This window comes from Opisthorchis viverrini, assembly GCF_000715545.1.
Source record: "Opisthorchis viverrini unplaced genomic scaffold opera_v5_330, whole genome shotgun sequence".
NCBI lineage: Eukaryota > Metazoa > Platyhelminthes > Trematoda > Opisthorchiida > Opisthorchiidae > Opisthorchis > Opisthorchis viverrini.
In genome coordinates, this window is record NW_008751991.1 from 369,111 (window position 1) to 380,227 (window position 11,117).

Below are 11,117 nucleotides of genomic sequence, written 5' to 3' on the forward strand. Positions count from 1 at the left end.
CGTTTGATGGAATTCCAAATCACACTGCCTTTTTGTGGCTTATGTCCTTGGGAAACACTAAAAACAAACGTTTCAGGTGAGGTTCAGGTAACTATTTCTTCAACGTTTGGTTAATTTTTAACTGCGTGCAAGTCACAAAAGACATAAAATTCGACGTTCCGCAAGGAAACGCAGATGTATTCAGTCGAAGTGGCCAGTCAAGCGCATTTCTCGTGTTGACAGAGTTTTATCCACCAGGTCAACTTGATGAGGTTCAAGAAGGTCAAAACCTACAGTCTTTTGTCTGGGGGCTTCGCCGAACGTTTGGCCAGTACTAAAGCACTTGGGCTTATTGCACTGTATGGTCTTCTCTAGAAACTCGGGTGTTAGTACGAAGCGAAATTTTGGATAGTTCTCTCCTCTTTTATTATTGCTTAAATTCGTTTGGCCTGGTTATCATATATCCATAGATTATGATGCCCAGATTCTTGGTGCCCGAATAAAGCATAGTACAGGATTTGGTGCTACTGATCTCACGTGTTGACAGGTTTTTGGTTCACATCGAGAAAAAAACAGAGTGTGTATCATATTGGATGTTTCCTTCAGAGCTAGTAAGTCAGAAAGGCAGAGATCAGAATAGACAAATCTACAATCATACTGGTTAGTGTGCATTTCCCCTGTTCAGTTACATCTTACTCAAATAAAGTGCGAGGTTCCAACCTCAGAAGAAGAGAAGGAAGAAATAAAAAAAAGCCAAGCCCACTTGTTTGGAACCGAAGTTGAAACCCATTCAAGCGATCTGAGTTTCATCACGAAAGCTGGTTCACGGAAAAACTTGCGGCCCTTTGGCTGCTATTTGATCCTCCGTAATCAACAAGGGTTCCGAACCAGGTCATGAATTCCAATGTGGTTAGAAAAATGCTTGGATAAGTAAAATGGGAGTAAATTGCGCAAACAGTGAAGGTATTTTTAAATAGAAACTTTGGAAGAATTTCCTTATTAAGCACTCGTACCTGCCGCTGAAAAAAATCGTTGATCGTTCTAAACAATTTGGGTCACTTATGCATGTGGGCTTTTTTAACACAAGCTACCTATTGGGAGAACCAGCTCTAAAGGTTACTGCCAATGGAATAACCATTTTGTTGAGACAGATTCGATTGATTGTTCTCCACTTGCCCTTGACAGATGAGCTCTAATTTTAGCATCACTTTTTGGCCCGCCTAGAACTTTCCACGTGAGCTTTACGCACAGCCCGTTATCGGCTGCACACGACACGCCTGTACGCGTCAGTGTTCGATAGATCAGCTGACTCGCATGTTGGTTGGCTTTCTGGTTTAGCTAAGCGCATCAGGCTATCAAGTGACTGTCCACGTGACTGGGGTTCACGGTATTAAGAAGGCATTAGGAAAACTGTGGTCCAAAACACGGCCCAAATCGATGCGTATTGACTGGCATTTCCTTTGGGATGAATATGAATAAAAGTGAGGTCATAATCTGTAGATTTTGGAGCTACTTGTAAATCTTGGTTGAATGAAATAGGGAGGGTTACATACAGAGGGCCATTTAGCTTGGGTTGGAGAGTGGAATTTCCCACTGCTTATTTTACACCAGGCTATCAAAACTGCATTAGTTCAATAGTTTAACAAAGCCCTTGCTTTAGGTGACATAATGCAGTCAAACGAGGCAGGAATGGCACCCTCAGGTCAGCGTAACAGGGCTCGATGGGTTTTATCATTGCCATTTAAACTGAATCAAATATAATGCTTGCAAACACAGGTGTAGTTTTCTAGTGCCACTGATTTTTGTTTCATGTGTGTTAGTGATCAGTTTTCCCCCCGAAAGGCATACCTCGGACCGGACTGGGGGGGGGGTTCTGTCGGAGACATGTTAGCCTTCAGTATTCCCTTGGTCAACTTTTGCAACTCACTGTCCTCGTGTTCCGTCTAAATTTTGGCGGTTGTCGTCTCGCACAGAAAATCAAGGAGCTCGTCAAGGTATGTATCCTAGCTGTTCCTTTTTATTTATGCGATTAGAACAGTCAGGTACTACGGTGTGGGGACCTATGGCTATTACAGGTAAGCTGGTTTCTATTAGGATTATCCACCAATCGGAAAACATTTACGTTGTGTTACACCGGTAAAAAAAACCTAACGTCCTAACATGTTCAGTTTTCGTTGAAGTAAGCTTGCTGCCTCATCCGTTACCAACACTTATGGTCAATCAGCAGATCAAAAAGGCCATCCACAATTGAGAACTGGTTTTACTTGAGCTACATTCGTCACAGTGGTCGCGATGGCTCAAGTGGTTAGAGCGCAGATCCACTGACCGGAAGGTCCGTGGTTCGAACCCGACCTCTGCCTGGCAGTATCCCAACCTTCGTACTTCCTTACGGTGGCATGGGACCAGCTGACCAACTTATATTCGTCACAAATGACAGCTAGAATTACACTGAATTCCGTATTTTAGTTCACAGTGGGAGGAATATTAGTAAGTCATTAAAAATATTCCATCGCCAAGGTGCAAGGGTGAAATTATGTCCTGGTGGCTTCGATGATTTTTTGCCTCTGCTTATCTCAGGTGATTCACGCACAATCCCATCCTACTCGGCCATTTTCGACGAGCTATGGTAGAATTAACACAGAGCAAACATCTCGGTTCAAACTGATGGGTTGGAAATCAGTACCATAGATCCACATTTGAAACATCTGTTGTAAAGAATATCACGTTCGAGTAGAAGTCTGTATTGTAACTCTTCAGTAATTCAATACGAAGATAGATGGAGTAAAACTACGTTCGGTTGTTCAAAACCGAAGTTCCATAAGATCTTTCGCCGTCGCCGAACCGCGGGAGTAGATGGTGTCCACGTCTTCACTCTTTAGTCACATCATAGCATCCAGTGACCGCACTTGTTCGTCCGGCGAATCTGATTTGGAGTTGTTACCACCCGATGCCCCTTCACACTGAATGAACAGGCAGGATTTCTCATGGGACGGACTGTACCAACTGGTTGGCTAACCATTTATGGTTGGGGAAGTAGACGCGCATATTTTGTTGATTTCTCCGCAACGAGCAAAGAACGTCAACAAATGTCTTTGTTTACGGTGCTATGACAATTTGAGAAACTGCTATCCGCTAAAAAACCGTAAAATCACTACTTGAGAGTAGTGTTGAGTGAACCAGTACACATTTTTAGTGGTGGCTACGTGTCCTCTACTGTCTTACTGGTAGTCTCTGGTTCAAATTAACGTTGTAACGTTGTGATACCACTCACAAACCCATATTCACCTGCATTCACCTGTGTCCCTATATATCCCAGACTATATACCTCCGGTGACCATCTTGATCGTTTGTAACGAAGTGATTATATATGTGTGTGAACATCTCATTTCATCTAGAACTAACGGGTGCACTGGAGTCAGCCTTCCTCTCCATTTCATTACAGCTACGATCATTACGGCACGTACTTGGCGGTTGAGGTCGCAGTTCCCATCGTCGTGTTCTTCGTGGTTGTCACTGTTATCGTCCTAACAGTCGTGTGCATTCGACGTCAAAGAAGTACGTTCCTGGTCATCGATATTTCATCCGTCTGTCTTTGGTTGCCCACAATGCAAGGTTTCTTCGTTGGTGCGGCTAATTTGTCGATTTTATTTTCGTCCACTTAATAGTTCTAAAGTAGTATAGCGTAAGATGAAATTTCCACATATTGCGTCGATCAAACTTTGGTGTGCTCTTCCATATGAGCGGTTTGTTTATAACTTTGCTGAGAAAAAAATATAATACGGATTATAGGTGGGAAAAGTTGGTGCCAACCACCGTGAGTAAGTTACTCAATGAAACCAACAGCGAAGGACAACTCACCCGAATTTTGTCACCCCTCCGGGAAATCTTCCCCTAAGGGTGCAGCATGTTTCCAAAATGGACGACAACACTCTTCGAATCCGTGTATTTTTGTGGCCATTAGCGAAATAATGCTGGGGTCCGAAAACCGCAAAGGACGCCACAGACACCTCCTTTTGTGTTCGCAAATAGATATTCCTTTTTATCTCAGAATTTGTGCAGTTAAAAAGGTTCTACTGATGTTCAATTAGTCACAAAAGACACGTGATTTTTTGGGACCAAATGCATGACAGCCAAAATGATAACAACAGGGAGAGGGAATCAGTTTTGCGGCAGATCAACCTTGAAGGACTCTGCCATCCTTCCCGTAATCTTTAAAAAATGTTCTGGATTTTCTCTGCGCGTAGAACAGGGGAGCATGTGGAATGTTCTATGTGACCCAGAACCTGACTTCATTCGAATGAAGGTCAATTGGGTTTGTAACCAAACATGGTATTGAGTGGTGATTAGACGAGTCTAGCTGAATCATCCGGGTGATTAATTGTGATACTGTTGTGGCCCATGCGGAGACACAACAGCTTTCGGTCTTTGGTACCAACATGGCATTTATTTGTATGCATGCGGAAAGAATTAACTCGAAAGTGGTTGCCCTAGAGCGCAGCACCCAGCTCGCCTTCATCAAGATTGACAAATAATCTTTATTCACACGGTAGATACCTTTCTATGTAGAACTCAGCCAACTATTTTCATAAAGGAAACTACTCAAAAGATTGCTGAAAACCCTTCGACAGCAACTTTGTGAGTATTTTCCCTTATGAAAATATGCTACGATCTCTCGAATATCGTTCCAACTGAATCATGAAGCAGCCTGTGCGCAGCACATTCAGTTGTAGAATATCATAAACGAGAGGTTCAGTTGAGTCTCTCGTGAAAACCAAATAAGGGTATTTCTCAGACAACTATGTGGTCTACATTATGTTTGCCCAGTCAAGTAAATAGGCCGGTGTAAAAGCACAAGGGGACACCCGCCAATTTGTCAAGGCACTGCTTGTAAAAGAGGAAGAGAGTTGAGAGGATGAAGCATGTAGCCGGCCAGCGCTGCAAACAAGCACTCATAGTCTCCGTATTTTTCGCGTCTGAAAGCAGTCCCCGGGCAGAGGCGGAACTGAAAAAAGGGGGTCGAATTGCCCAGACCCAGAAGCATAGTGATATTACGTGACGCAACCACTAATTGATAGATTGAGAAACGCCTCAGAAAAGATGGTGGAAAACGTGTAAAAGAGATACCAAATTACAAGCTTTTTTGATTTATTTTTTTAGTTAGTGAGCTAAAGGTGTTATTTTCTGAAATGATAGCAAGTTGGCATAGTAAGTCATAGTTCACATACGATGGTATTCACTGAATAGCTCGATCGAATCACAGTTAGGTGTCCAATCTCGAAGGCTTAACGCAGCATGATCAGATCGGTGCCTGCGGGTAGTCGGGGAACTGTAAACGAGCGTCACTGGATAACTCTAGGACCTGGGTGAAAGCATCCGAACACGTTTGATCAAAAGCAAAATTCAACAAGTAATTGCGATGACTAGCGATAGCATTTGTTTCAGTCTGATGCTCAGTTGGACTAGATCGTGATGGCGTTCCACACCTCACAACATTGTGTGACCTCCTAACGGGTTCGCACGATTATAATCGTTTATTTGTTTGCTTACAATAACCCTCTGAGCTTGAGTAGGTTTATTTCCGTGACTTACAAATCGCGAACACATACGAAAGCAACTGGCGCATTTTGCGGAAATGAGGTATCCGGAACATTACCTGTTTGTTATGTAAAATCTCAGACCCAGATGTTCAGCTACGATTAGAATGTCTCTATGCAACACACTGAGATTTTAATGAGGCATTTTTTTACGGATCAGGTGACCGAACAAACACAACGTAGTTTGCCACATATTCCCAGCTGGCGATCACGTGGCCGCGATTCAGCGTCGCAACTGATGTGAGTTAGCAGACAATCAGAGTTTGCCCGCTGAATACAGGTAGATTTATTGTTACATGGTAGACTGCGTGTGGTTACTGGAGCAATCCTATCGAATAGTTTGAACAACCGTCTCACAAAAGTGTAGTCACTAGGCAACACGTCGTTCACTGTGAGACAATCCCCTTACGAATACTAAAACTGAAAAAATATTAGTAGTTTGGGCCGGCCAGAGGATCGTTGGTTTATTCGCTGACCTGGGCGATTTGGTTTCAAGTGCCTCATCACCAGTCGAGTCGATGACATCAGTGAGGTTTAGTGGAAGTGCTTTGAGACTGATGACGTCACTGATGATGGCACTGCGGATGGTGAAGAAACTTTCGCAACCAAACTGCCCAGCTTAGCGGACGACATCTGGCATATAAGTTGGTTGAATGTGGCTAATTGTCCAGTGACTGATTGGTCAAAGATGGATATGATAACCAATGACAAACAACGTAACGAGAGGGAGAGAGAGAAATGAAACTGAGAAGACAGAATTTCGCAATTTTCCGCTCTGCTTCCTTTTTTTGTGCGTGTAATGAAGCTACTACATTCGGTAGGCTGAATGATTTCACACACCAGACGAATATGACAATGGGTATGCTTGAGACACAAGAGAACCGGTGCATTCTGCTCACTCACAGGTATGGGTATAAAGTTCACTGTTATCGTAGAAGGGTACACACGGTGCAACATTAACCAAGTACACCAAAGTTCGTTCGGTATGTACTTACCACGATAATACAGAAGGAACAAAGTGTACTTTTGCATGTTGCAACCCTGTACAGGCCTTCTCAAAGTTCCTTTGTTTGTCACTTCCGAACAATAGACCTCCTTCTTTTTGAGGGGAGACTCTACTGATAAATCAATAGGCAATAGCTCTGGAAGAGCACTTGAATTATGCAATGGGAACTGAGATGATAAAAACCAAGGGTTTTTTAACCTTTGCGTTTGAGTCGGAACGACTCATTCCACATTGAGTAAACCCAAGTGGGCTAGAAAATCTAAAAGAACCCAGTCAAAGTATTCTCTATTGATCGCAGTCCTTTCAGACCGAGATAACTGTAAACCCAAATGTCAGTTAGACGGAATAAAACTTCACAAACCTTATAGTTTCATTTGTTCCTAGCTTATGTCGGCAAAAGCCGGCTGAAGATCACACTCATATCGGATCCTCATTGATGTCACGAAAAGTCTCAAGACACATCAGCCCAAATTGTGTTTCAGTAAGCCAACTTGCAAGCAACTGTCCAAAATTTAAACCGAATTTTCACTCAGGGGAATAGTGAGCCCAACGTCGACACTGGTTTTTGTTCAAATTTGTCCGACTCATTACCGAATTTGATACTCGAGTGAAGTTGTCCGAATCGATGAGTATTCTACCAAAGGGAACAATCACACAATCGGTTTTTCGATATACCTTTGTTTGACATACGTAGAAACGATTCTACATCAGATGCTGACAGATGGGTGACTCTCTAGCCTTTCTGGATGCAATCAGTCAGATTGCTGACCATCCGTTTGCAAGAGGCATGGTGGTGTGGTCGACTACTCTAACTATGTATACTACTGACGAATCTTGCAAATAGCGTTGGGTAGAGTGCAAATGCCTCATCTATGCATCTGACGGAGGGTTAATACGGAAACAAAGTAACCTTTCTGCATTGTTTTTCCAATTTTTTTATATTCAAAGAATGTTTGGGAACGTTTGAGAGAACGGTTCAGGATATTAACATTTCAGAAATTCTGCAAGTGAGGTTTTTACCTTCACGTTGATCGACAGATGGCTCCACTCTCGAGGGCGCTTTTCCTTCCACTAGTATTGTGAAACTCTGCGACCTTAATCTCCTTTTAGATTCTTGGTGTTCATTGGCGACCGTTTCAAGTAGATATTGACTGATTACACACCCTCTATATGCCATTAAAAACATATTCCCTTACCAAAGAGAAAAAACGTATAAAGCTGAGAAATCGATAGAGTCATATCTGAAGTGCCAATTAGTGACTCTACCAACCAGCCATTCTCGTTGCTGGAATTCACTGCTATTAACGTGGAGCTGTGGACAGCAATCCCCCCTGGAGACACGTAACACGAAAACTAAAGAAGAGGCAGAATAGCTACACCGAGCTCTTTTGTTGGATTTAGCTACATGACGAAGTCCATATCCGGACCGAATAAATTGCGATAGCAACCGACTGCCCAAACATGTGGCATTCAGACATAAATGAAAGCCACCAATCGGTGCAGTTTCTTTGTAAGGCTGTCACGTCTAAGGCGTGCCATCTTCCTGTTTGTAAATGAAAGAAAACCCTCATCGAAAGCGGGGGAAGGAAGAAGGTTGAATGGCACGCGAATCTGCTTCGACAGAACATGAGGCTGTGGAACGGCAACATATTCAGATCGTGCTGCCTGATAATAATCTATATCGTTCAGCTGTAGAACCCTTTCAGTGCCTAATTACCATGCGACCAAAGGGCAGCATGATGGCTGGGATACTGCCAGGTCGCCCAAGCCTAGACAGTGGAAGTCGAGAGGCAGAGGTCGGGTTCGAACCACAGAGGTCGGTTCGAACCACGGAATTTTCGGTCGGCAAGTTCGCGCTCTGACCACTGATCCATCTATATGAAAGCGCAGCTAGATGCGGAACCCTGACATCATTCATCATATCCATATTGATAGACGTTTACTTTAGGATTTGAGCTGATAGGGTTTGATATGCCTATCCAGCACTGATATATCAGCTACAACGTTGAACTTCCTCAGTAAACCATCAAATAATTGAGCACAGCGACGACGTGAGCTATGACCACACAGGTGAGTAAATGAGACAAAGAGAGGTGCCCAAAAATGATTCAAACGTGTTGGTTGCTTTAGAGAGATATGGCTCTATTTACCCAGGTGTCGTGTGAAATTCTACAATTGACCTCGTTATTGCTCTAGTTGTGACTTAATTAAGTTGATTATCTTAAGGCAACAAGCATTAACAAATGTCTGTCTTACTAGAATGTGTGAATACAATAGCTAGGTGCACTTGATAAAACTAGATACAATACGAAAGTTGAACAAGCCAAAATGTGACTTATCGTTTGAGGACACTTGTTGAAAGTTCCTGAGTGAAGCTCCGGACGCGGGAGATGTTTTCTCTGCAGTATAGCTGCTACACGTGTTCCATGTTTGGCCGTGGAGACCTGCGAAGCTCTGTTGACTTCCTGTCCTGTGCGCGCGAGTGTGCGTTGAGCCTAGTTGCACGCCTGTTTACTGTGTGCAGTGTGAAGAGAGGGGTGTCCCTTCGTATTTGATGCTTGCACGAAAATGAATACGACTCGACCTGGTGTGTAGGAGTCCATAAGCCTGGCGCGTTACGCAATTGGTAGCCGCGTAAACAAAAATGGATGAGAATTTGTAGTGTACATGCTGTCGGCTAAGGTTGCAAGTGGGACGGGAATCGTCGCGTGGTTTGAGTGGTTGTGACGCGTGATCTGATGAGTGACCTCTACAGTTCTAAGCGCCTGTTTTTCAGTGTGATATTCAATACATTGCTCTCCTCGGTTCGTAATTGTCATCACCTGCATTGTATCTTGGATCCGTGTTTAGTTGTATTTGCATGTAACAACATGTTAGTAGATATCAGGAGTTATGGTATTCTGGCTGCGAGGAGGGGGCTAGAGTCACACAAAGTATCCCGGAGTTTTCGTCAATCTTATGTTCCACCTGAAGCCAAATTGCACAAAATTAGCGAAATACACTCATTTGTTCTTCCGAGTGGCTCATCGGGAACCCAGCTGAATCTCTCGTCTGAACTTAGTTCGTGCTCTTGTTAAGTGAACTAACCTTCAAGACTATCGGGGCCAATAATGATGGCTCATCGGATTCTGTTAACAAAACACACCGAACTGCTCTCTCACAGTTAAATGGCCTCAGGTGGATAAAGACAGCCATTGTCACAATGCACGATAACCTTATTGGAGCCGATCGATCGAAGCATATCTACAACCGTTAATTTTATCATCACTCGGTAAGCGGCTCAGAGGAAGGATAATTTTACTAGATCAGTGAAATGTTCATCTGAGAAATAGTCACTCGAGAGGTCACTCAATATGTGAACACGTGACGTAGTTTCTATAACTGGGCACTCTATCCTATCTAAGTGAAAGCTAATCACGCTGTTTTTCGTTCGCACTTAAACAAAGGTCCTGGGCCGGAGTCTCCCTAATGAAGTTTACTGATATGATATCCCAATAAGGGTGAAACAGCTGTACAGTACTTGTCACGTGTTCAATGTAGATTGGCTTCATTGACATGAGGAAATCTCGATCGAATATTTACAGTTGATTGGTGACGAAACATCAGCAAGCTAACTGCCAGGTTGAACAAACAGCTGAGCATCCACTCGATCAACCATCGGTGAACACACCCGAGCTAGGCGTATCCAGGCACAATTAGGCAATATGATATACCGGAGCGATTGTAGTTCCTTGTTTCTTATTCATTGCTCAATTACATTCGGTGAATGTCTGTGTCACACGCCGATTTCTTTTTGAAAACCGGGTAGACGCTTAGTTGATATCATCATTTTGAACATTGTAGTAATTCACATGGCGTCCTTTACGAAATTTTCCGTTTTAGTTCGCATTTACAAAAGCACCAAAATAGTTGAAAGTTTTCTAACTTGTTGAGCAGAATTCGTCCTTCAGTTTGAATTTACCTGTGTGGTAAAATCAATGAGGAATTCACACTCCCTTCCATTCGTTCTCGGACTACTGAGCATCATGTGTCTCGTGATTTTCAGGAGTGGGGGGCTGGAACCACGCACCAGATAAAAACTCGAATACAGTTTGGCTGTATATGGCTGGCTGACAGTGGACCTAACGTCTACGTGGATTGGACAGAGCACCGATCATATTTCATTGGTGGATTTCCAGTCGAACAGCCTAATATCCACTCTCCCATTGAGGAGCACGAAAAGTACGAAAGCCGTTCGCAAAACGGAAAGGCTGAAAACAGTTTTCTTCAGCTTGATTAGTGGAAACTTCCTTTTAAGACCAGTGAGTAAACAAGGAATTAGAAATCAAGCCGTTCTGTTCTAGTTTGGCCACAGGAGCATCGTTCTAGGACGACGTCCATCTTATCATTACCATTTCATCAACATCATCATCATCATCATCATCCACATCATCATCATCATCATCATCATTATCATCTTCATCATCCTCATCATCATCATCACCATCATCATCATCATCATCATCATCAACATCATCATCATCATCATCATCATCATC

At 43.2% G+C, this 11,117-nt stretch overlaps 1 protein-coding gene across 1 annotated transcript in view; it reads left to right on the forward strand.

Moving 5' to 3' along the window:
* Positions 1-2,444: 2,444 nt before the first annotated feature.
* T265_15050 (hypothetical protein) overlaps positions 2,445-11,117 on the forward strand; it is a gene marked incomplete at both ends in the record, with an annotated part of 11,586 nt that continues 2,913 nt past the window's right edge. The window contains 2 exons of the mRNA XM_009176367.1: positions 2,445-2,466; positions 3,422-3,534. Coding sequence (XP_009174631.1) covers positions 2,447-2,466; positions 3,422-3,534 — 133 coding nt within the window. The remainder of the gene's footprint in view (positions 2,467-3,421; positions 3,535-11,117) is intronic.